At 44.5% G+C, this 27,448-nt stretch overlaps 1 protein-coding gene across 1 annotated transcript; it reads right to left on the minus strand.

The window, feature by feature from the left end:
- Positions 1-807: 807 nt before the first annotated feature.
- On the minus strand, positions 808-26,165 carry gsk3ba (glycogen synthase kinase 3 beta-a). The gene is made up of 11 exons (XM_079170136.1): positions 25,343-26,165; positions 18,838-19,031; positions 12,838-12,921; positions 8,564-8,674; positions 7,025-7,155; positions 6,313-6,419; positions 5,985-6,082; positions 5,753-5,848; positions 4,702-4,888; positions 4,443-4,541; positions 808-3,916 (listed from the first exon to the last, which is right to left on the minus strand). The coding sequence occupies exons 1-11, from the start codon at positions 25,428-25,430 to the stop codon at positions 3,846-3,848; spliced, it is 1,266 nt and encodes a 421-aa protein (XP_079026262.1). The 5' UTR covers positions 25,431-26,165; the 3' UTR covers positions 808-3,845.
- Between the last annotated feature and the right edge of the window lie 1,283 nt (positions 26,166-27,448).

The following is a 27,448-nucleotide window of genomic DNA, read 5'->3' on the forward strand; positions in this document are numbered from 1 at the left end:
GTGTGTGTTATTTGTTTTGCTTACACTGAGTACACATTGTGTCTATCAATGAATGTTCACGTTATGTTTTGAGGTTTAATGGTTTTCAAAATGTTCGCACAGAGACCATGAAGTGTGTATTTTCTCATAGAAGGAAAAGAGCTGTAGTTGCAAAGGCAATCTTTGTGCTTTAGGCCTCGGGTTGTTGTTTAGTGTTTTGATGCCATCATGTGAGACACAGATGCTCTCCACTTACTGTGAATAAAACTGCTCTCCAGATTGTAGTGCGTGATGGTGCCTCTGCTCCATTAACAGCACAATAAGACAAACACTGCCCCACTGTGGTCAATTGAAAGGCTAACATTGTCAAGTAGATCACAGGGCACAACCGAAACAATTCCATAAAAAGTATCCTGGCAAGTTTTTAGAATCATTTTTATTTAGTCGTTTCTGTGTTTTGTTATTCCTCGTCTTTCAAACCCAGAGGATGGAGCTTATAGATTTTGGTGTTTCTCTGTCTTTTCTACATCTTGGATTATGCTGGAGCATCTTGTGTACTTGTTGGCAAAGTATAGTGAGAGTAAATTCTTATCAACTTAATCACAATGTTCTAAAGTATGTCAAATGTGTAGCTGCTGGTTCTGCCATTTGGCATCTGAGACCAAGTCATAACTCTTTGGAACATTCACACGTCACATGTTTCTGAAAATATTGATGTATTTAAGACTAAATCACTCTTTCAGGCTTAATACATACCATCTCTGACGTCCATTTTGCCCTCGCACTAAAAGAAGATGGAACAGACAAAGAGCTTGATCATTTCCAGGCTATCCTACTCTTTATTTAATGCAAATTACAGTACCAGGGAACTATTCCTCAGAGCACGCAGAGGGAATATTTACAGAGGTGCACATTTAGCTTACCTTCACAGAACAAAAGAAAGAAAAAAAAAAGAAAAGAAAAGAAAAATTTCAGTCACAAACAGAGGCATTCAAGTAGTAGTACTGTTATACAGGATGTTTTTGTAGTATTTTCTATGATTTTTCTTTTCTTTAACCCCAGTTAGCATAGTATACATGCTAGTATAATATTATACTAGCATGTATACTTGCTTGTTCTCTGTTTTGGTAACCTTTGTGGTGTTTTTATTGAACTGGAGTTAGGGGTAAGGGTGAGGTGGTCAAACTTTTGTGTGGTGGTTAGCAACACGTCCATGAATGCGAAATTACAGCAAGCAGGAGACAGGAGAGAGGCTACATGACTCGACCTTAGGTGCTACTGAATCCCTCCCACCGTCCAAGTATGCTGACAGGAAGGAGAACAAGCAAGAGGACAGATTAACAACAAAATATCCAGAGAGAGAAGAAGAGAGACAGAATACATTACTGCCTCTGAGGATGGCTCATCACAACTACATCTTAGTTTGGCTTTGGTAACAGAACCAACACTGTGATTAACACAGAAACTGTACTGTATTGTTTGTGTATATACATATATATACACATACAGTATACGAGGACCCCCCTCCCCTCACTTCATGCCCCGGAGTCCGTGCCAGAACTATGGTCTACATGTTTGTGCGTGCATGTGTGTCCAAGACAAACAACTATTAAAATAAACACTTGTCTAATCGTTTCTTCATTTAAGGAAAAAAAAAAAATCCCTTTCCATTAACAATGTCTGTATATTACAATAAGTGTGCAATGAAAAAGGGGAAGAGGGGAGAGTAGAGGGGACTGAAAATCAAGTGGGACAGTGTGAGTGTGTGTGTGTGTGTGTGTGTGTGTGTGTTGCGGGATAGCAGGACGTTCAACAGCACCAAAGGGAGAGTCACAATCGGGGGGTGATGGCGGGGGCTGGGTGAGGAGGGGAACAAGGCGAAGGTGTATGAAAGCAAAGGCACTCCAAACTATAGTTACACTATACATGACTAGTTCTTGTTACAATAATACAGCTGTCATCTACTGTACTGTACAGGTAAGATTGAACATATGGCTGGATAAAGCTGATCATCATCATCATCATCATCTACAATATCCACAAACATCAGTTCTGCCCTGATTGTTTTGTTTTTTTAATCTTTTTTCATGTCTTTCCATACCCTTTGTCATCTTTGTTTTTGCTCATAAACAGTACATGGGTCTGCATATATACATACCTTGAACACAACATGGAAAAAATAATCAACATTAAAAAAAAAAAAAAAAAAAAAAAAAAAAACATACAAGTCATACATGTCAGAATTTTGGTGAGGAGCATTTATACTGTATATACAAATTCTGCTTTTTTTCTTTTCTTCTTCTTTCTTTTTTTTAATGTAGTGAGTATTCTCTGTAAATAAGACGCTTGGACAGACTGTACCGAGTGGCTCTATGTGCGGCGGGGTGGAGGCGAAAGAAGGCTAGGCTAACACTTCAGTCAGTGGTCGCAACACGTGAGACAGCCAGAGATGAGCCGAGGGACCACCGCCGAGACTTCTCAAGGCGTCGAGGAAAGAGAAGCGTTAAGAAACGTCTTGAATTCTTCACAGAGACGGAGAGAAAGAGGAGGGAGCGAGACGGGGAAAGGTGTTTGTCTAGACACTGCACTGTCACAGAAACACTGTCACAGACAGAGTCGGTACAAAGACGGGGAATAGAGCAATGCCCTAAATCCATCTACAGCCTTAATAGAGACAACACAAGGAGAACAAGGAAGAGACTGCTGGAATCTAACCACACTCCAGCAAAGAAAACAAAAACACCACCATATCTAAATCTATTGTCCTTAGGCAGCGGCAAATATTGCCACTGCTCAGCCAGATATGAGCTCACCATAAATGATTTCTGAACCATTGTAGTTAATATACATATATCTATATATACTTTTTATACATAAGGAAAAGTAATATATAAACTGTGTATGTATGCATGTTTGTTTTTGTATTGTATGTATATATTATACAAGCACACAGGACCAGATACATGTCACATCCATTGCACGTGGCAATCCGAAAACATCTGCCCAGGAGTACAAAACTAAAATTAAAAACAAGGTCGAGTAAAACAGCTTTTCTGACCATTTAAAAACAACCCCAGGCAAAGAAAAAAAAAAAAAAAAAAACGTCCAAACTTTACCCCCGCAAGTGGACTGCTTCTTTCCACATACATCAGGATCATCATGCACCCATGTGTGTGTGTGTGTTTATGAGTGTGTATGTGTGTATACCCGTGCGTGAGCCTCATGCCTGGTCTGTGGAAGTGGAGGTGTGAAGTGAAAGGGCGGATGACCCCCCGGGTGATCCTAACCATACTCAGGCCATGCACTACAGGAGGAACCATAGGTGGGATCGGCCAGGGGACACATGAGGTCAGAGGTCAAAGGGTGCAGAAAAATGGGACAATGTGGAGGAGGACAAAAGAGGGGGGGGGGGGGGAGGCCAGATAGGGAGAGGGCCAAGGGGAACAGCTTAGGACTTTTTCTACAGATTGTCCTCTTACAAACATTAGCAGGCTAGCATTGTGTATACATGTACAGTGTACTTTTATCAATAGTACAGTCGACAACAGCTCTGGCCCTGCGCTTTCCTTCCCTGTTGAAAGGGCACGGAGAGACGTCTTTGACGGAGGATGGAGTAGAGTTCAAACAGCTGGATGAGGGGCCAGTCAGGGATAAAAGAGGGCGGGTAAGGGATGCTTTGTTTGTGGTCGTGGCATGGGGCTGTTGGCTAGCTGTTGAACCCGGACAGCGTCGGCATCACTCCGCGCTGCTGTCAGGGAGGAGAGCAGGTCAGAGCAGAGCTGAGCGAAGCTCACCCCCCCTGGCCGGGGCAATGGAGAGGCCGTGGGCTGGGGCTGAGACCGGGGCGGGGCGGGTCATCTGTGGGCTCAGGAGGTGGAGTTGGAGGCCGAGGCAGAGGCGGTGGTGGTGCTGGGACCTCGCTCTGTGCTGCTGCCATCTGTGGACAGGAAGAGGAGATGATCATTCAAGCGAAACAATTACTTAAACAAATATTGTGAGGAGATTGGCGAGTGAGGGAGAGCAAAAGTGACAGGGGACACAAATAGAGTGATGAGTCGCCCTTTACAGCAGCCACATAGTTGACTGGGAAAATATAGACAGGGAAAGTGAAGAGGTAATGCTCATCACCTTCCTCAGTTACTACTAAGAAAGATCTTTTACACCCCACTGGAGCTGCTCAGTGACCAACAGTTACTGGCTGTTTTGGACAGTCTCAGGTATAAATGTGTGAAAGGATGCATTTTGCAATGCTGTAGAAAAGGTAAGCAGTCAACTCTCTGGTCAAAGCAACTTGCAACGACCCGCAGTGCTTTTTACACAAGTTCAAATTAAATATACTGTCCACTGGCGCTTAACACTCTTTTTCAAGTTAGCAGCAATAGAAGTCACAACTAGTAATTCTAACAGATAAATAGAGCCTTCAAGCAGCATAAAGGGCCAGTTGAAGGAAGCGTGGGTCAAACCTGTGGTGGCAGAGGTGTTGGTTGGGGTAGAGGCGGCGGCCTGGCTGCGGGCGTGGGCAGGGAGGAGTATGGAGGCCAAAGAGGGATTACTGGATAACTCTGAAAGACAAACAGCAAACGTGTACATTTTGACATAATTGACTTTTCTTTCAAAATATTCATGCAACAGCTTCCGTTTCAGTTGAAAATGTTAATATTTGCTGGTCTACTTCAGTCCTCTACACTAACAAACTGAATATATATATACACGTGTGCTCACCCTGGGTGGTGAAATTGAAGAGGGAGGGCTTCTCTCTCCCGTTGGGCAGTTTGACGTTGGGGTCGCGCAGCTCGTCAAAGAAGGAGTGTGCGCAGGCCTCTAGAGGGGTGAGGCGGGCCGTGGGCGTGTACTCCAGCAGGCGAGAGCACAGGGCGATGGCCTCCGGAGGTGTACGCGGCCGGAACACCTGAACGACAGTTAGACACAAATACGGATGTCAGCAGGGACCACATGAAGTCTGTTCTCAAGTGTTGGCAAATAAAAGAAGATATTCCAATGCTGCTAACACACACGCACACACACACGCAAAATGAACTTGAAAATGAAAAACGAATATCCCCAGTGTGTTTTATGAGTCAGTCAAATGTAATTATTTGCTTTTAGGGGTAAATAAAAATCAATGAAGGGTTGGCTTTGATTGCTGCAGCAGTGAACAGCTGTACTGACTGAACGCAGTTGCAGAGAGCGACCACTGCAGGGCCCCTGAGAGGCCAACGGGATGAAATACTGCCTGCTTATTGCATGACCCTGCTATCCAATGGAAGATCTGTGGGTGGGACTGCTGAGGGAAAGCCAGGAAGAGAGAATGTCTCTTTACCGTTTCCCACCCGTTTTATTTTCCCCATGACTTGTAATGCACCAAGATGAGAGCATGAAGTGGAGAACGAATGCATCTGATGTCGACAGGCCAACCTGTCTTTAATAAACTGACAGATAACGCAGAGCAAAGTACGGACCGACTGAGCAGGATGGACAAATTGTCAACTAAGGAAGAAACATATTTCTTAGCTTGATTTCAAAGAACTGTGGCGTTTGAGCTGTGAAATCCTAATACTAAATAGAGTTTTATGACAACTGACTGAGTCTTGTGTGTTTTATCAGTCATCCTTCAGCTCAGGGCTGTTTAGGTCTTATGTTGGGTGGATGTGATGGAGTTGGATGCCTGCGGAGCGACATGCGGGTAATGTTGGAAACACAAGCATGGAGACACGAGATGAAGCAGCGGTGGATCTTAAGAGAAGTAAAAGGGCTCCTGTACCTGTTGACTCACCTTAGTCCAAGGATGTGCCTTAATCTGGGGGAATTTGAACTCGGTGTAGTTGGGGTTCATCTCACGAATTTGTTCTCGTGTTGGGGTCCCGAGAACCTGGAGACAAAAAAAAAGACAGCAAAGAACAAGAGCATTATGTCTATAACTTGAATTCCTCGTCATCACATCAAAAGAAACTTTTAGCATCACATATGAAGACTTCTACAACCTGTGGGTCACCACCAGTCATTACCTTGATGATTTCAACCAATTGATCCACTCCACTGTCACCGGGGAAGATTGGTTGTCCTAGCAACAGCTCTGCCAGAACACAGCCGGCTGACCACACATCTAAAAAAAAAAAAAAGAGGAAAAGACAGGTCACCGAAAGGAAAGAAAGATGCCCGATACGAGCAACAGAAGGGCAGAGATGACCTCGAGTCTGCGTGAGCAGCAAATAATACAGAACATCTGATAATCTCAGTCAGTATGTGTTTATCTGTACAATCAAATATCATTTATGTGCTTATTAAGTGGCTGAAGGGTTAAAGTGTTGACTGTGACAGCTGGCGTCAGCCTACCTATGCTGGACGTGTAGTCAGTGGCACCAAAGATGAGCTCAGGGGCTCGATAGTAGCGAGAGCAGATGTAGGACACATTGGGCTCTCCACGGACCAGCTGCTTCGCACTGCACAAAGAATCAAAAGCACATAATCATCATCATCATTGAACCTAAAGAGAAGCCTTGTGATTAGGATCTACAGAGAAAAGTAAGTGAGTTTCTGATTAAAGTAAAAATAATAAAAAATGCTGCCTACTTGCTTATTATGAACTTCGCTGGGTGACGGAGCATCAAGCTCTTCAGTGAACCCTTAACAGCAAACATTTAGCTCAGCAGAAGACCAAATTCTTTCAAATGAGGAGTTTGACATTTTCTCTTTCTTACTGAGAGTTAGAGGAGACTGATACCGCTTTCATGTCTGTATGCTAAATATGACGCAACTGCCATCAGATGGTTAGCTTAGCATCAAGACTGGAAACAGCTAGCTTGGCTCTATCCATAGGTAAAGAAAATCACCCATCAGAGCCTATAAAGATTTGATTTGATTTTGTTTCCTTCAGACAGAGCCATTTCCAGTCGTTAAGCTAAGCTAACCGGCTGCAGCTTTATATTCTCTACAAGAAAGCAAATAAAGGGCATTTCTCAGAATGTCAAACTATTTCTTTGAACTACAGGAAAAAGAAATCTGACCACTGTTCACTCGTAACATTTACTGAGTTACCGAGTCTCACCTGCCGAAGTCGCAGAGCTTAAGCACAGCGGTCTCTGGATCCAGCAGCAGATTCTGGGGCTTGATGTCCCGATGACAGATCCCAAAAGAATGGATGTAGGCCAGGCTCCTGAACAGCTGGTACATGTACAACTACGCACAGAAACACACACACACACACAGCAAGCTCAGTTTTCATAACAGGGCTAAAGTCTGGAAACAATCACTCAAGAAATCAATTTCAGCCCGGTCAAGTACGTAACATTTGATCATGTTTAAACGACAGCGTCTCGCATTGCTTCTGTAAACTCCTGACCCTTGTTAACAAGGCCTTGTAGAGATAAAACAAAACACGTGTCTGCAACTGCAAGGCCTTCTTTCGCCCCTCAGACTCAATCCCAAACTTGTGATCTTGGCGATATACGTATACAAAACAGATTCTTATGTCCTCTATGCGAAACAATTACCACTTTTAAACCAACACAAAATCTAGAACAAAAGCAGGCGACGTCTTTATATGATTCACCTATTCTGAATGTCAAACACATTACATTATTTTCTTGTGAGGTGATAAACAATGCTTCTTTGCGGTAACACGGTGAACCAATACTGTATGCGCTCAAGCTCTTCTCATCCCACATTTCCTGTACTGATTAATATTCATATTGGTGCGTGTAGTTAAAAAGGTAACTGAGTGCTTCCTCCGCTTCGTGGAACTAATCAACTGGAGGTGTTTTTGTTTTTTTTATTTCACTGAAAATGATTCAGACTGAAGAGACAGGCAATGTGCAGTGACTTTTTTGCCGTCGCAAATTATTCACACATTTGCCTCACATATCTGTCACAATCCAGAAATACTCAATAAGTGACAAACAAGCTTCCCGGTGTGGAACAGACGCATCACATCGGAGGCAGAGATTGGTAATCTACAGTGCTGTGAAAAGGTCTGGTCACCCGTTTACTTTCTGCATATTTTGTTGTAGAAATGATGATATAGTGACATTTCATTTTCACATGTCTTTAAGGAAACTCGAATGAAAAATAGTGTAAACAGAACATCAAATCTTTGTGTCACAGAGGTAAAGAGTGTCAGTGAGAAACGTTTAATCACAGATCACTTAGAAGTCATTTAGCCTCTTAGGTGCAGGTGCTGAACTAAAATTCTCCCTCATAATAGTAAACTTAGCTTGTTTAGCAAATAAAAGCTGACAGCACGCCTCAGTGGAACTTCAGTAGATTTGAGGGTGTAGGGCAGATTTTAATTTAGAAAACAAACCTATTAGGAATGTGTAGTGGGTTTATGGATGCCTACGGTTCAGGTCTTAATAAAGTAAATGAAAGTTTCATCACATATCGTTCACTAACACCATGGAGCAGAGACGACACCCTTTGGTTTATTACATTCTTTGGATATAATATACGGTACTCTACTGAGACAGTAATGATGCTAGAAGATATTGAACACGGAGTTTGATTTAATATGGCCTTTCCCAGGTTTTGTTAATAAAGCGGACCACACCACTTACTGTCGTGGTGGTTAAGAAAACACACACACACACACCTTGACATAAACCATGGGCAGAGTCTGCTTGGCTCGGCTGTAGTGTCTGGCCACTCTGTAGACCGTCTCAGGAACGTAATCCAGAACCAAATTCAGATACACTTCATCTTTCTGTTGGAGAGGAGCAAAAACATGCAAAAATATATATTTAAAAAAAATAATCTATCATAGTTTGCAATGTCAAGCAAAACAGTTACTTTTACATTGAGTATGACAACAAACAATGCAAAAAAAAAAAGCTGCCACATGTTAATTTATTTTGGAGAATAGTTTCTTCCCATCCTCTCTCTGTCGGCCGTTACGTTACGTTCTTTCCCTGCTGAAAAAAGCTCTTTGTGAGCTGATGTAGCCGATTACTTTTCACAGTCTAACTGGGGATCCATTGTGTAGGACTCGTCCCCCGAGGGCAGGAAACACACAACCGATGCGTCATAACGGCCTGTGCTCCGACAGTGGCCGCAGACAATGACATCATTTCCTGGTTGGAGGAGGCCTGTGTTGGAGGGCGGGGTTGTGCGCGTTAAACTCTGGAGCACGCTGACCCTGAAAGGATGCTGCATCAGAAGCCACTCTCCACCCTACACTTCCCTTCTCCTTCGAGAACGGGTCGTCTGGTGTTTCTCGGGAGTCCATTGTTTGAGGCCTAAAAGTCAAGTCACACTCGTAGCTCGTACGGAAATGAATTCATGCATTCACAGCTAGCCTCTCTGTCGCTGGTGGTTTGTTAGGGAGGAACAGTCGAGCCTTAAAATGGCGGAGTCGATGGGTAAGTAGACTATTTGGGCTGATTTCACCACCAGAATAAGTGCCTTTATAAGTTTCCTTCACAGATAAGTCTGGCATTATGATCCCATTTAAAACACCAAAACACAACAATGGTTCTCTCAATTCTTTCTGACCTCGCTGCCCTGCCTGTGACGCCCAGAGTCTCTTGGTTTCTACTGATAACATAGTTACATTTTCTTTAAAGCATGCTCAGTAACTTCCGAAAACAGCTGAGCAATGCTGTTTTCGAACATTAACGGTTCCTTTGTTAGGGACTATTTTCAGCGGTGGATTAAAAAAAAACATTTGTTCACACCCTTTTGAATCACCACACTGTAGAGGAGTGTTCTTATGTTTTATATCACCAGCAGAGGAGTGACCTGCCCTGTTGGCCAGTGTTAAACACACTGCCTTGAGGTAATATGACAAGGCTTCCAACTTGAATTAATTAAATCATCATTTGGTCTGGAGCAGGGTCTACAACCCCATCTTTTAGCAGTGTTGGTGGACCGAGCTGGCTGCAAAGCACGATGAACGAGCTTGGTCCCGTGAAGAGCTCCCAGACAGACTGTGTGGTACACTTCTGTCAGCTCAATGCCCTGCTGTGTACCGACTGCTCTCTCCCGCTCCCACTCAGACAATTAGACGCACATATATGGTGACTGAATGACATACCAAGTCAGGAGGACGAGGAGACAGACTAAAGTAGATATCAGTGATGATGAGCAGCATTTCTCAAACAGCTCTGACATGGTTAGCTTTGCTTCCACACTCTGTCACTGGCATCACCAACCCCCCCCCCCCCCCCCAACACTCTCTGCGTGTGTCTCTCTGTCTCGATGCCGTGTGTGTGTGTGTGTGTGTGCAGTGCACCCACTAGAAAACTCCCATTGATAACATTTGTGACGACTAGAAGGCCCGCTCCGCCTCCTGCTAAGCGCCATCAAAGCTATATTTAGCCTAGCAACAGCGATGACTCACTTCCTGCCTCACTACAAAGCCACTTCCTTGGCTTGTTCCCAAATGGTTAACCGGGGGTGTGGGGGGGGATTTGATTGGCTCCTTGTTCACTCCCGGCTAAATAATTCAGCTTCTAATTTGCTGAGAAAAGCTGCCAGCACCTGAACAACTGTCTCAGCTCTACATAACATACATAATCAGCATGATGCTGTGTTGTGTAAGAGAAGGGGATAGATGGAACCTGTGTGGTAATATACAGTTTAATGTTTCAGTTTCCACAAGTGTAGCTTATATTAGCATGTGGGCTTCCTATTCATGTGCTCAGCATGTGATGGAAAACACATAAATCAACTGACTACACACCAGACCTGGCTGATTACCCAGAAGCAACTAGAGAGCAACATTGAGATGATGAGGGTCACATTGACCTGCTACGGGGACCCAGGTCAAAAACTAAGCCGTGGGCCCAGCCAAGCATTTCTCCCCCTCCACACTATAAACTGAAAGGATTTGAAACTAGGTTTCAACACACATTTTGAGGCAGGGCCCTAAATTACCACAAAGTGATCGCCACACAGTGAATCCGGTGAACCCTGCGGTTTACGGGGCAGTGCCTGGTTGTCTATCCAGCCTAAAGATGAGAGCTCCGTGGATCAAACATGGAAATACAAAGATGTGACAGTTCTGCTCAAAGCTGACAAACGCAGAAAAGCACAGACAACAGCTCAGGCAGTTCCTCCCTCAGCTCGGGGTTGGATTACCAACCACACAAAGTGTACAACTGCTTCAGAGCCCAGATCTACAGGGGCCTTCTGAGCTTCCAGCTGTAGTCTGCTGTGTTCACTGGGCTTAATGGGAACTGGACAACAGGTGGGGGGTCAACGGGGTCTGAACAACATGTTTTTTTAACCCGAGGCCTAGTTGGTTAATCCTGCCAATAAACTCCAATGGTTTATGAATTTTTTAATTCACATTAGCAATTTATGTCAATGCAGTAAACGCAACAAAACTAGAGGACGAACTGAATCTTTATTTTTATGCTGTTAACAACTGAAGCCTGTGGCGTCATTACGTGCAGGCAAGAATGCTGATATGTATGTTTGTATGTCAGAGAATCAAGCAAAGTTATTCAAAGCAATTGTGCCTTTTCACGCGCGCGTGAAGTAACCACAGCGGAAGGCAACAATGTCAGCTCAACGTTTTACACGCACTACCTTTGCAACGGCACATTTTTAAGTCAATCCGCTATTTGCCTACCTGCCTACGCTGTTTGGACCTGTGGCCTTCTGTTTGAACAGTATTATACAAGTGGTTAAAGGGTCAAAGCAAAAGCACACCGTGTGTCTCAAGCACGCCACATGCCAGCAGTTACGCAAGACTACCTGTGCACATGCTGGCCGCTACGGTAGCAGCAGTCATAGACTGGCTCACAGCTGCACCCAGCATGAACCCTCCCATCAGGACACCAACAGCATCCACACACACACCTGACCACATCTTATCTCTGCCTCACCCTCTGCCAACATCTGTCATTCATCTGTAACTCTCCATCCATCCGCTAAGCTCCCCTATCCAGGTGATCTACCTTTCGCCTACTTCTGCCCCCCCACCCACCCTACCCTCTCTTTTCTAAGTCAAGGCTCTATGGGTGGTAAATCCCCATACCAACAACACAGTGCCAGTCTCCATAATTAGCCTGGAGCGATGTGGTGAGGGGGAACAGGAGGAGGGAGAAGAAATGGATACATGAAAGGAGGACACACGGGAGGAGGGGGGGGGGATTTAAAAGGTGTAAAGGTGAAAGTAATAAAGGAGATGCAAAAGCCATGTTGGGAAATCTGCAGGGTCATTTCTTAGACAAGTCACAGCTGTCAGTATACCAAGAAATTAGCTGAGATTCCCAGAGGTCAGTGACCACATGGCACGAGGCAAGGGGACTGGGTGGAGCTTAAGAGCATGGATGGGAGGAGGGGGGGGTGAGTCTATAATAAACTGACACCCTCTGGCAAATAGATGTTCCCTTACCATCACTCAGTCATCTCTCCTCCCACCCACCCACCCACCCACATCATCACCTCCCTTCTATAATCCCCCACAGCTTTCCTTGGCCTCGGTAGGTGTGCAACATGGAAGAATTCCTAACTGCAGAGTCATGGGTATAGTCCCAACAGCTCGTCTGCCAGGTTCGTGTCTATATATGACACTTGGACCTCTGCCTGTTTTTCAGCTGGTCGATATGACATAGTCCAGCCTTGTAGTCTCCAGGAGACCTCCAATGGCCGACAGAGAGAGGCAGAGAGAGGGACTTCCCTATCGAGGCCAAGAGGACGACATAAAAGGGTGCAGCTGACAGGACGAGAGTTCAAAAGCCAACACAGCAACATTAAAAATACATTAAAAAAAGTTTAAAAGAGGCAGAAAATGATCAGGAAAAAAAAGACTATGTCGAAATATTCTATATGTATTGACGCTTACATTGCAGAGCGGTATCAAACATAATTAATAATGCAGTCCAGAGACAAACCTCAGACACACTCAGCCCGACTGACCTTGTCTCCACTGGAGTAGAAGAAGTAGCGCAAGCGGACTATGTTGCAGTGGTCCAACTTCCTCATGATCTGCAGCTCACGGTTCTGCACAAAATAAAAACAGGAATGGACACGTTACAGTTTTCATATTACACGCAAGACTCAGGCTCATGGTTCAAGAAGAGAGTCTTGAACACTTTCTAGTGGACCAACAGTCCAGTAGGAAGTTAGACATTACATGCCAGTGACATGTTAGTTACAGGTCACTCTGATGGTACACATATACCAGCATTTTTTAAACAGTCACGTCGTTGTCAGCCACGTCACTGTCACAAGCTCAATGTGCCACCTTATCAGGAACCAGGATTTAAGAAAATTGGATGTGGTAGCAGCAAAAGAAAGCCGATAAATGGAGAAAGAAATTGACATTCATCCCTTCGCGGTCGAATAAATCCCATGGGGCTGAAACGTGATGACACAATTATGTATTGTGTGGCAGGTTTCCTGTTCTCATCAAAGGAAGCAACAATTAAGAGAGAGAAAAAAAAGCCCCTCGAAAAGCAGGACACGTCTGAGGAGAAGATGTGAGAAATAAATATGTTAAAGTCACAGTTGCCTTGGGGCCTGTAGTGTGACGACGAGTTACAGGCCCTCACGGGGCCACTGGAACAAGATGTGTAAGCACTGGACCCATCTGTGTTCATATACAGTGTGTCCATGCAGAAAGCGGTTGTGCATATGGACTTCAACATTATCATGGGAGGGCAGGAATTCAAGCATTACATAAAGCTATAACGGCTTCATTATAGTTCCGATTTTGAGCGGCTTGAATAGTAGAATGGGGGGGTTTTGTACTATTAATTACTATAACTGCATGAAGCCCCCACGCTAACCGCAATTACTTGCATACTAGCATTCTGAATACGAGACTATTACAGCAAGGATGCCAGGATGTGGGATTTACATAAAATAAATAATTGTCCGTCACTCTTATTTGCATAAACGCTAAATCTGCATAATATGGAACTATAATTTCCAGGTTTTTCATATTTGGTATTTTGGATTAACCATTTCTGTAAACATCAAGGCGCGTACATGCCGAATACAAATAATGTATACAACCAAAGAGTAACCAGCTTACAGCCGACATCTATTGAGAAGCTTCCGTTGCAGAATTAAAACAGACAGAGTGACGGACCAGTAGTGGAGAAGGGTCAGCGGTGCTCTTACGGGATGAGCGATTAACTAGCGGAGCACAGAGCAGTGACCCGATACGCTGTTTGTGTAAACACTGGCTTCAGGTTTGGTGTAAAAAATAAAAATAAAAAATAGCACACAGGTCGGACCTGTACTAGGAAACATGTGCTCAACGTGGGACTTTGGTGTAAAAGGAGAGCAGCTCATGCGCTGCCTTGACTGACTGAAAACCCAACATTTCTAAGCGTGAAATGTTCAAATGTATTTGGAGGACGTGGAAGTTTAGTCAAAGTTAACTCCGATGTGTTCGCCCTTTAGAGCTGAAATGATTGTCTCTTTTGATAATCACTTCATTGTTTCAGGCCTGGTTCCAGTCTCTAGTGAGGAATTATTTTGTCTTATTTGATACTTAACTGTTGGGCTGTTTTGACATTTGAAGATGCCACCTTGGGCTTTAGCACATTTCGCACCACTATCTGGCATTTTGTAGATGGAACAATTAAAGATAATGAACTTGATCGATAGTTGGGACCTTAAAATAATGACAGGTGAAAACACAAAGACAATGTCATCACAAGTTAAAGGTGATGTCTTGAAATTGCTTTTTCTATCTTACAAACAAAGATAGTCACAACCAAAGAAAAGAAAAACAGCAAATATCCACATTTGGGAAGTACATTTTGCTTTAAAATGACACTGGCAACTATAAATAATACCATAACTATAATCAATGAATTGGCTAAATGTTTACGCTCTACAGCTTTGAGACATACAGCAGGTTGAGAATTTGCCTGATGAGCCGGAAGTGTCTGAATAAAGATGACAAAACATAGTGAAAAGCTGTGCTAGCTGACTGACAGGGTGACTAATGAGATCCACCGTTATGTGGATCAGGGCCATGCTGACTGGTGCAGGGTGATAAGCTGCTGTCCTTCCACACTTCTATGCCACTTTATGAGGATTTAATCCCCTCTCATTCATTTTTTAACGGAGCAGAGTGAGTCGTCTGTCCATTAAAGCAAGACCTCGCCATCTCAGCAGCAGCATCTTCCAGCTCAATGGCCTGGTAGAGACAATCACCCCAGTCTAATTCACTTAGAGGCAGAAACAAATGGTTCCCACAGTCCCCTGCCCATGCTTTTTCACCCGTCACACAACTACCACATACACACACACACACACGTCTTAAAGTGACATCATAGCGCGTGGGTCACGGACCAGCCATCGAAGGCAACGTGCACTGCAGGCAACGCCCTCGTCTTCTTGCAGTGGCTCAGTGGGAGTGTTTGAGGCTGTGCCTGTGTTGTATGTGAGAAAGACGGTACCACATGGAGGAGGAGCAGACAGGCTGATGAGCAGCCCTGCCCAGCTCCACTTATACTGCAGTCATTCCTGCTGACCGGCCATCCTCCAGTGTGTCAGCAGCACCGGCCAGCAGACAGAAAGAGAGAGAGGACGCCTCAATTTCAGGTTGCTAGAGGTGCTAAACCTTGGAGGTGCTGATGTTTACTGTCTCTCTCTCACACACACACACACACACTTTGGTAACAGCTTATGGACTCTTTAATAAAAGGGATAACAAATACGTAACTTAGCCAAAGTTAATAAAAACAAATGTAAATTGTGCATTTTTTGGGAAAAGCTGCGGATGAATACACATTTGCGTCTCTGGTGAATAATGACAGTAGCAGGGTGGTATATGTGAGATTGTGTCCATCTTCATTGTAATGAAACATGTCGCCCCGTGAAACAATGTGGCTCAATGATGGGTTTAGTTTTCGGAGAACAATATGACGCGGAGGGATAAGCTCCAGCAGGCTTTGACTGCCAAAACAAGTCACAAATACAATGAAAAGACAGAAAATTACCAGATTCAACCTTTAACAATGTTGTGTATGTGCTATTACCGTGTGTGTGTGTGTGTGTGTGTGTGTGCGCATCCATTTTCCAACAGGATGATATAGGATCCCTCTGATGGGAGTGGAGGAGGACCTATCCCATAATGCAGCAAGAGCATATTGTAAGCCCACCAAGATTGCCTCACATATTCATCATCTCCATCCTAACACAGAGCCTATTCACATGATTACCCTGTTTGACTCGTGAAATGTGTGTGTGTATGTGTACGTGTGTGTGTGTGAGTGAGAGAAGATAAAGCATTCATGTTGGACTGGTATTGTTTCGTTAACCCAGGCTCACTTCACAGATGAACACCACATCAGACAAAAAAAAGCAGAAGTGTAGAGAGAAAACCTTTGAAGAGGAAAAGGAATAAGAAGAAAATAGAACGCAGGTGTTTGTATATATATATATATAAATAAATAAATGTGTGTGTGTGTGTGTCGGGGGGGTTACACACACTTACTGGCGCGTGCTTGGCAGTCATGTGAGGAGTCTTAGCGCGCTTTTGCCTCATTTTTCTATAACAAGCTGTTCGCAGTGAAGGCCCGGCCGGGCGAGTAGAAGCAATGAGACAGAAGAGAAGGCAGACCGAGCGAAAGACGGCTGAGGTAGCGGCTCTGCTCTGAGGAGGAGATTTAACACTAAAAGAAGAAAACAGTGTGGGTGATCTTCAGCTGAGCATTGTGTAAAGATGCCATCTGCTAGCGTGTCCTGCTAACCACAGGTTAACAGGACAAGCAGGATAGGACTTTATCGTGGCCAGCATGCAGTCACAAATAGTTTGTGTCCCAAACAAATGTGGATTTTGTGACAGATTGTGGACACCATTAAAAAAAAAAAAGGGACATCATTCATCTTGTCTGGTTTTGGATAGCGAAGGACTAGCACCTGCTGAAGAACTGTGCTGATCCTCCAAAAAAAGGTTAAACCTGAGGGCACTGAGCTGCTGAAGTATTCAGCTGAACCGGTTGCCTCAACTCAACAGTCCCGCAGAGAAAAACGCTGAAGGGCGAACACATCCGAGTCAACTTTGACTGAACTTAAGTGACTCTCACGGGAGCTGGAGGTACAGGGACACCTAAGCTTGTCCTGCCTTCACTGTCCTTGTCCTCTCCCCTAACGCACCCTGAGATACACAATAGATAATAATGAGCACTACCCTCATAGCGGAGGGATGGTGAATCAATAGACGAGCTCAGTCTTACCCGTTAAAATCAAGATAATCCATTGATAAACTTTGTATTCAGCGAGTATCTCAATAGGGACAAATATATCACATATAACAGCATTCATAGCCTAAGCTAGTTTGCTTCTTTCTGATAGTTGGGAGATTTATGGCACTCTCATGTCTGTGCAGTAAATATTAGGAGCCCACCATTAGCCGGTTAGCTTAACTTAGCACAAAGACGGGGAAACAGTAGTTGCCGGTAGCTGAATTCTGTTACGTATGGAGCGAGGTGGCTTTTTCCCTCCGTTTACAGTCTTTGTGCTAAGCTAAGCTAAGCTAGTGGCTGCAGCTTCATAAATAAATACTGGACACACATGAGTGTGGCATCGACCCCTTCATCGAAGTCTCAGTGAAAAAGTGAGAAAGCCTTTTTCCCAAACTAACAAAACACATCCTTTAAAAAAAAAAAAAAAGGTGCCTCTTACCAATGTCTAATCTCTTCTTTTATAACTACAAGACGTGGAAATGACCCACAATCACAGAGCCAGACTGCAGGTTTTTTACAGCGCACATATGGAAAACATTATAGTCACACGTTGTATTGCATCATCTTAACAGTGTACTTTGGCTTTGTATGCTGTGCCTTGGTCTGTGAAAGCCAGGGAATGTGGGATATAGACACGACAAACTACAATGTTGCGTGTATAGAAGGGATCAACGTGACCCTGGACGTAACATTCACAAACATCTTTTCAAGGTTATATATATATATATATATATATATATATATATATATATATATATATATATATATACACAGCTGGTATTTGGGGTTTGGGTGCTGTCATATTATAGTGTAATATTGTGAGATGCTTTACTAATAATTTGTCCATCCCATTTATAGAAATGATTGTTGGCCACTCTCATAATATAACCTTAATGAAGGTAGGATTTATTGCAGCGCTGATGTATTCGATCAGTTTAAGCTAGGTGTACCAAACAAATGTAGTGTATAGGTTCAAAACACATGATTTCAACACTGGTCCCCGTTTGATAACGTGCTGAGCATGTATGCAGTATTACACAGGAAAAGAATAATATGACCGTTGCAGGCACTGTGCAGCCATTACCCTCAGCTCTGAAGACTTAATGAGAATCTTAACAGCTGTCCTGCAGGCTTGGCAGTCTCAGGTCTTTTATCTGTGAGCTGGAAGCAAGCAGCAGGGACACGGAGGCCCGACCCCCCCCTCCCCACACCCCCTCCCCACACCGGCCAAGAGCAAAGGGAGCACAGACGATGTCACCCCAGTATAGGAACAAGCCATCCGTCAAATCTATTCAAAGCACAGGAAGGAATTCCTGCAGAGCTCTGTGTGGACTTGATGAATGACATAAAATAATAAAAATAAAAAAAGACTCTCCCACCAATACCACACACACACTTCCTGCAAGAAAACACACGCGTTAAAGCAAGGATGTGTCAAATAGCGAAACGCTAAGAAGTTTCGCCTTTGTTTTCTCTTTGTTCGCAGCTTCGCTGATCTCACTGTTCTTGTGAAGGATCACTCCATTCACGTCTCTTTCACAGTTACTTAGTCGCAGTCATTACACGTTACGCTGTTAAAGGGAAAAAGGATGAGTACAAGTGCATGCTTATTTATCGATGCTGCTTTTATCCGTCGGGAAGCGTCTTGCTTTTTCGTTGACAAGTGAGAGAGTTGCGGCAGCTGAGAGATGCAGTGCGTTTGTTTTACCTTAAACCGCTTGTCTTGCAGGACTTTCTTGATGGCGACCATCTCTCCGGAGTCGCAGAGTTTAGCCTGGTAGACGACGCCAAACGAGCCGTTGCCAATGACCTTCGTGTCCGTGTAGCTCACCTCCTGTGGCCGGTCGGGGCCTTGGCCTGGGGTGGCCACGACTGTCGTTACCTTGCTGCCATCTTTATCTCCTAAAGAGAGGGACAGAGAAGTAGTAGTAGTGATGATGTGCACAAATGCTGCACCGTAAATCTAGGAGTAGTGTTTAAAAAAGTATGGGAGAGAGAGAAAACTGACATTAGAGACTGATAGCCAAGATAATGTGAAGCTTTGTGAATGTCATTATAATTTCCAATGTGCCATTTTTAAATTGCTCGTAGTGCCCAACCAATAGTCCAAGCCCTGAAGACATTAAACTTGCATACAAAACAAAATCATCATTTGCTCTCACAGGTTGAATTCCTGCTGAGAGATTTCTTGGCCGAGAGAAACAGCCTCCTTCTTCAGCCCCCCCCCCATTTGTTCCAGCAGTACTTGTGGTACTTGTGGTCAACAGCTGTGCTTGCACTGATCAGCTCCCAGCTGACTGGCTGAGTCATGGCTGAGCTCTAACAGAGTGCCCGAGCTCAGAAGATTGTCTTTTGAACGTGAGATTTGTTTGCAGTGCGTCGGGAGTACTTTGAGGGGACTCACCCGACCACGGCGTACAGAGAGGCCGAAGAAATTCCCAGGATAATTATCAGCGAAAAGTCAAAAGCTAACAAGAGCGCATATGAGGCTAATGCACTATAGATTGGAGTCTGCGTTCACGTGCTCCTCCTCCCCTTTATGCGTTCCTCTCTTGTCAGTCAGAACCAGCTCTGCTCCCCTGAGATCACGACGTGGAGGCTTTTTCCTGGTTAAGTGGTTCTCTCCCTCTGCCTCCCCCTTACCTTCCCCCACAGAAGTGTCGAGGAGCAAAATTCACATTAGCTTGCAGCGAACAGGACGACCGGGCGTCGCGGGCCCGCTCCTCTATCTTACAAGCTCTCAAAATTAACCACAAAACGCGACCAAAATCCTACCGCGACACCTGCTCCACCCTCTGTATTACTAGTCTCATTAGCATACTCCTCTTTCACACCAGCAGCAGTGGAAGGTTGCGTTTGAGCCAAAAACACCCACGCACCTAAAGTAATCATTTTGTGAATGAAATTGTGAAAAAAGTGTCTAAATTAAGATTTTTTTTTGAGTTGCCAAGACTGTCCTTTGTTAACAGCTCGCAGTGGGTACAAAGCCATGTTGCTGGGTGGATTAGTGCTGCTTAATAACCGTGACTGTTCCAGATCATGGTGTTATTTAATAGAAACGCTGTGCAGCGTGCTGTGGTAGCAAACCAGCTCCACGTGGAGGACACGGGCAGGCCACAGCGTCCTGTCCATGTGAGGAGGTAGTGACCATCTAGTGCTGACTTCTGGTAACTTAAAGTTCTTAAATCAACAACACGATTGGGTTAATTAACCCTGCACGGCTTGAGTTGTTCTAACACCAGTGCAGAGGTGCACTGGTCCGTTTTTCATTGGCTTGCTGGGCTTATTTTTTTCCCCCAACAGGGTTATTGATTTTGACACAAGTAGTGCCTGCATAGACACACACACACACACACACTCTCTCACACGAAAGAACTACGCCCCCATGTTCCACTGTGTGACCAGGGAGTGGTCCAATTACTGAAGATGTGATTATGATGAAAGAATAGGGGGAAAAAAAGAGAGTGGAGGGGGAAGAGAGGGCGAAAGGTAACCAACAGACTGTCACTCTCCAGGATCGAGGCTAGAAAGAGAAACTGAAGACGGATTCTGTAGCGACAAAAATAGACTTTCCGAAAAGAGAGAGAGAGAGCGCGAGAGAGAGAGAGAGGAATATGACTCGCCCACAGCAGGGCCATTTCTATGACGCCTCTGCACTTCCTAAAACCGGGAGAAATGTCTGCACACTCACGCACATACTGTGCTGACACACGCTGACACACACACGCACACACACACACACGCACACAGCTCACAGGGAGATCTCACACTGATGCAAACAAGGAATGACCGAGCAATCAGATTGCCATTGATTTTCTTGCAGTTGCACGTCAGCGATTGGAAGCCTGTGTGAAGCACAAACTTTCACACACTAATCTGAGATAGCCTTAAGCACTTCAAAACTATCAATTTTCACACGGATTCCTCTCCATCTTATACTGGTAGTAAATAGCCACAATCACAATCAAATTTCAACCTAGAAGCAGCTTCTCAATAAACTGAGTTATGCCCAAACTAACCATCTGTAACCTGAATTGTCATAAAAAAAAAAAAAATTGGCCCCAAACATAATGAAACAAAAATGTAACTCACAGCCTCTACAGAGGAAAGCACAAACACCTTGCAACATGTGCTTGCAGCATAATTACTTTGTCAATTAGTCTGCCACGAGAACATAATTAGCGTGACAAATCACAGTTCACGTTCATGTGCTGTATCACTCGGCTACAGAGTGACACAGGAGCCAGAGGCATCAATAGCCAATTCAGGTCACCAGACCATAGCCCCGGCCATAACATGTGTACTCAATGTGGCCCGGGAAAAAAACACCACCGATGAGCCATTGCAGGACAAGTGTGGGCCTGGGTATCATTTAAAGTAAAGAAGACCAAACATCCACTGCCAACTTATCAACATATATTGGTAGTCAAAAGTGGGTGTATTTTCCTGAAGCAAAATGCATTTGAGATAATACCGACTGCAAATCTTTTCTACACGTGTGCAAACTTGAATTTTTTTCGGAGGTTTACCAGGGTGATGTACAGTCGCATGCTTTGAAATAACTTCTGCACATCATTTCACGAGCTCAACGTTTTATTGGGCATCATTTGAGCCAATAAATCTTTTGCTCCTAGAAGTCGAAGACTTGCTGGTATGCCTACAGTGTGCCCAACTCTCCCAAGATATACGGCCAAGAAGTATTACGTGGTGTTAAAAAAAAAAAAAAAAAAAATACCTTGAGATTTACTCCCAGAGGACCATTAATTGTAAAGGTGTATTTGTTCCCCTTTGGAGCTTATTACTAGATGGGTAGCTCTTACACGAGCTACCCACTTTTGAGGCACTATACGGGGAATAATTTACGATATATTATCAGGCTGTAGCGGTAACATTATTCATATATTTACTACATGAGGGATCATTTTCACACCATTGATGTTGAATCACTACGAGCGAATGCCACAGAATGTGCACCTGCCAAACTGTTGATGTGTACATTCCTCTCTGAAATTTGGCAAACGCACACAACCCTTTATACAGCATGTATTAACCGTTTGGTGGTCGCAGTTAAATGATATCACAGATACCACACGCACTGTGACTTCAAAACACAGAGGCCGAGTACTATCATATCACTATCAATCACTTTAAAATGCACTTACTCAATTGGGTTAAGACCACGTTAGTGTGCTGAACACATTAAAACCTTTTAGGCTACAAAATGCACGGAAAGCAACTAACTGGACTGCAGGGCGAAGGGACATTTTTTGAGTGAAGTATTAAAGTGATTTTCTAAATTCCTGGACAACAAAAAACTGAGGCACAAAGGACGCGCGGTGTTAATGTGTGCAGGTACACACACACTCATGCAAAGAGCAGAGTGTGCAAGGCTGATGAGACAGTTCTCTACATTACTGGAACATCCAGTCGCAGGAATGTCATCGCTGACACGGATAGACTTTTGGCTCAGCAACAGATCAAGACATCGAGGTATCAGTGGTTGGTTTTTTTTAACCAGACACCATGTGGGCGGAGAGATTTTAGATATCACAGTGGCGTGCAGCCTGCAGGGTTAAGGCTGCCCAGCCCGGCCACCGCGCCGACTACACCCAACAGACCGCCCACAGATTGATCATCTCACTCGTGTCTCCATCCATCAAAACGCCGCTGTATTCTTCAATCCTGTGGGGAGGTTTCTGCTGCGTCTCGTCTGCTTTCCGTTTCAATTTGGAATCAAGGAGTATAATTGGTCCATTTTGCTCCCATCGTCACTTGCAAAAAACGAGAAAGAGTATACAGAGAGGAAAGGGGAGTAAATAGGGAACGAGGGAGAGTGGGAGAGAGCTGCAGCTTTGAAATGCTAAACAGGCCGCTCATTGTTCTTGGCCAGCTGCCTCACCCCAAAAAACAAAACCAAAGAGAGCTCATGTGGGTGTGCAAACGGATGTATGTATATGTATGTGTGTGTGTTCTTGTCTGTCTGCGTAGGAGGGGTAAGAGTGTTCTCTCCAGAATTATACACACTGACTACAGCTGCTTGAGATAATCAGCAGAGTTATTCTCACACACACACTCACACACACACGACTGGAGGTGATATGTCTCCCAATGGATGGTGGAGGTCAGGGTAATGGTGGAAGACATGCTGGAAGAGAAAACAAGTCTAGGTAGATAATAACAAGGTGACATGGCGTTATATAAATTTAGTCCAAAGTACAATCATGACACAGCTGAAATTGCAAATTGTGGTTCTCTGAATGACTAATCTGATTTGTTTTAAAGTCTATATAAGGTTTCTGCAGTCACTACTTTGAAGGAAAACCATTATCGTTACAAAAAGGTAACATATGATATGATTGCTGTTGTTTGGGCTCAAGAGTCTTCTCCGGCTGAACTGGTTTAAGTCTTGCTAACAAAATCCCTAGTTATATTATTTCCCGTTAAAATACAGTTTGAGAGATCATTGCTGCTTCGTGTATTGACTTGATTGTCACAGGGGACATCGATGCAATCAAATTCTTTCCTCTACGGGGCTGAACACCACCTGCTAGTAGAAATCAAATGATTAAACACAATTCATTGGGTGACTCCAGCTTCAGCCTTTAATGACTGATAATGATGTATCGGCATAGCAGATGAGTCTCGAGGAGAAAACACATTTTAGGGGTTGAGAAAACCACAGCGAGACACCGGTGCAACGCTCAAGTAACGTTAAGTCCACAAGGTCCGCCTTACATTTCCGTAGCTTACATCTGAACAACAATTAGGACATTCGGCTGACTTATTGATTGGCACAACACTTTTTAAACTGCAGAGCAGGGACACAGCAGCGCTTCAACACACGTATCTGGGGCAAGATATGTATTAAGATTTGGGATGGGTGTGCATTTTCCTGTGTGTGTGTGTGTGTGTGTGTGTGTGTGTGTGTGTGTGTGTGTGTGTGTGTGTGTGTGTGTGTGTGTGTGTGTGTCTGTGCGAGTGGGAGTCCTCGTCTGAGTGATTTCCAGTGCCAATGCCCAGAGAAGAGCCTCAGCCTGAAGCCTTACCCCGATAACACACATCATAATCACACCACAGCCCTGAAGCATCAGCAACATTCCTTAACAGCCTAAGTTTTCCCCCTCACACACACCCAAATGTGTGCCTCCATGCAAGATAAGAAAGGGTCGGTATACAGTAGATGTCTCCAATCAGGACAGCCGTCAATAATGTGGATATGATCATCAGTAATTCATATCACTAAGCCAGAACACTCATGAACTGTAATATTAATTTAAGCTATATTATGTTAAGATAAACCCCCATATTCAGACTCATAGCACCATCTTATAAGGTCCAGACTTGAACACTATCTGCAATCTCTGACACACATGTGCAGTGTGATAAAATGCTTTAAGAAGCCAGTTTGTAAAGGAGGACAGAAGACATTTAACAGGAGGTGGAAAAGTGAGTGAGCTCTACATGCCTTCAAATAGTAGCAGAGACGATATAATGCAGTTATCAAAATAGATACGTGTATGGACCAACTCCATCTCTGCAGCCAGTCTAAAACCAGCCTAGGGCACGGTGTCCCTACGTGGCTCCGTGTACACAGGATGCTGTGGGTGTCACACCGATTTCGACACGGCCCATATGATCGATGAACCTGCCCTTCTCCAGGATCACGTCAGTTTCGCCCCGAGTCAACCATGGGCGCACCTTCCGCTTTGGCAGTTGCGTAATACAACCGAACCTATCGCTTAAACTCCATTGTATGCTATGTAGTAATACCGCTATGAGATCTGATCCGCACCCCAGTGGACCGGATCCGCAGTGCAATGAGAGGGCTGGATTTTTGACCTGGGTTAGTGCCAACCGTAGCTCCTTCTGGCCCGGCCCGGCCCTGCCCGGCGCGGCCTGCTAACCCTGGTCAGGCTGACCGGCCTCGGGGCCGCGCATCAGAGGCCAACGGTGTGTGCTCACACCGAGGCGTGCAGTGTGTGTGCGTGTGTGCGCGTGTGTGCGTGCGTGTCTGCCACTCAGAACCGTCCAATCTCAGTAACACAGATATATGACAGGGCTAGGCTAGGCTACCTGGAGCTAACGTCATGCTCGCGTGACACATTTTCAACCCGGTTAGCGTGAAGACATTTCGCGAGGACGTTGTAACCCTCGTTGGGCCTGGTGCATGCAGCAGAGGAAGGCTCCTGGAGAAATACTAAGGGTGTACTTACTGCTGACTTTCATGCTGCCGAAAGCAGAGGGCTGCGGCACTGGTTTGCAGCTCTCCGCGAAGGATGTGGTCCTGGGCCGACCCGACATGATCCGATCCCTTTGGTTCTCTCTCTCTCGCTCTATCTCTCTCTCTCTCTCTCTCTCGACTCGGGAGACTGTGACTTGCTAAACGGCAGAGCTGATCGATTCGTTAAACCTTCTCATCCAAAAAAAAAAAAGGATGACAGTAAAGGAAGCACACTATAATCCCTTTATCCTTCACTCTAACGTTAGTTCTTATCGCCTAATAAACTACCCTTTCCTGCCCACCAACGGTCAATCAGAGCAGCATTCTCTTCCTTATATTCCAGGTTTTCTTTCAGCGGACCTTTGAAGACAAGTCTCCGACTAAAATAGTCATGAATCTGGCCTCTCCCTGTGGCCCCCCCACCCCGATTAAAACCAATTTCTTTCTGGGTGCAGAATCAATTTCACAAAGGAGAAGCAGGGAGAGATCAGGTGTTAGGAGGGCTGATCCGGTGCGGTTCTAAAGGTTAATGCGGCGTTTTTTCTGGACGATTCTGGACACATGCAGCTCCTCTTCATATCCCGATGTGGAGGCTCAATGATCCGACTGCCATGGCGGCTCCCTCGCTATACCCTAGCCTACAAGACCGTCCAACGGAAAATCTGCCAGTTGTTCCAGTTTTTCCTCCACGAATTCAACGGCTCCGCGCTGAATCAAAGACCGCCCTCGTTGCCGTCAAATTTCTGTGTCCTCACCGAAGCTCCGGGGCAGCGACCTCTTCAGAAAACGATGGTCTTTAGGTACAGAGTGCGACGATACCGAATTTCTTTTTTTATTCCTTCCCCATAGGTTTCGGGCTCGCTGTCTTTGTCGCTACGCACGTTAGCTGCGCCAGTTCCGTAAAAGGTTACAGGGATTGCTCCGCCGTCGTGGCAGGAGGTTCACGCAGTTGACGTAAACGTCAACGGAGAATAGGAAAACTGTGAACGCGCAAACGGGGAATCTGGGGTGGCCGATACAGCCAATCAGATAGGGTCTCCTTCAGTAATGGGCGTTAACCGTGTTCCTGTGGTCCAATGAGAACGCCGCTTTTGAGCACCACATGGCATAATTTCTTGGCACCGCCTTCACGACTTCAAAGGATTTTTCCCATGCCGCGGCAGGGACAATGGGCGGATCTGCTCCCAGGACTGACAACTTTGTCAGCCAATGGCGCTCCAAAACCAGACTGTCAGTTCAACTGGACCCAGCTGTCACAGAGCACCGGTGGTCATGCAGCACTGTTTCTATGTTAGTCACAGAAGACCGTCCACTATCTCTCTTCTTTCACATTTGTATATACACACAGTCCTCCGGCACATCCATTTAATTAGTGTCATAATGCTTAGTAATTTTAATAATGTGTGTGAATACGTGCATGGCTGCCTTGTCACTACAAGTCTTTATTCAGGTTATTGTCAACCCTACATCGTTATCTTTTATGCGGTAACCTATACTTTCCAACAGGGTGACCTTTATAAAGGGTTTATAATTCGGAACTAATTGCTTTATTAATGGTAAATCATTTATCACACCACTATCACTCCCTTTGCACTACCCTCATTCCCTTGGACTAGGCCTACCTTAACTCTCCATACCACAGCTTACAGCATAATGTTACAGTGATTTTGTACACGTTGTATACATGCTTATCTGTATATTTTCCATCGTAAATAATGTGCAGTTTCTTCTTCCAATGCTACTATCACTGTTTGTTTTGTTCTATTTTATTACCAAATCAATGTTTTGTAATTTGACTAATGTCTTTGCCTTATTTGTAGCCCACCTTTCGTCTGTGCGTAGCATGGAGGGGGCTAAAACAGCATCTCTCTGCATAATGACAAAAAAGCTGAGCCTTGAACCTTTACTCGCCCAGTATCAGCTGTTAATGAGAACACATTTTGTGTTGCCAGGTTCTTGATTTCTTGTTTCTCTTTGGTGTAATGTTGTTATAAATGTTGGTAAGCCATTAATACTGAAAATATTGTTGGTGTTAATAAAGTTGTTAATAAATCAACTTTGGTCCGGATCCAGTGAAACTCATTTTACAAGTGAAGTG

This window comes from Pholis gunnellus (genome assembly GCF_910591455.1).
Source record: "Pholis gunnellus genome assembly, chromosome: 12".
In the NCBI taxonomy this organism is placed as follows: domain Eukaryota; kingdom Metazoa; phylum Chordata; class Actinopteri; order Perciformes; family Pholidae; genus Pholis; species Pholis gunnellus.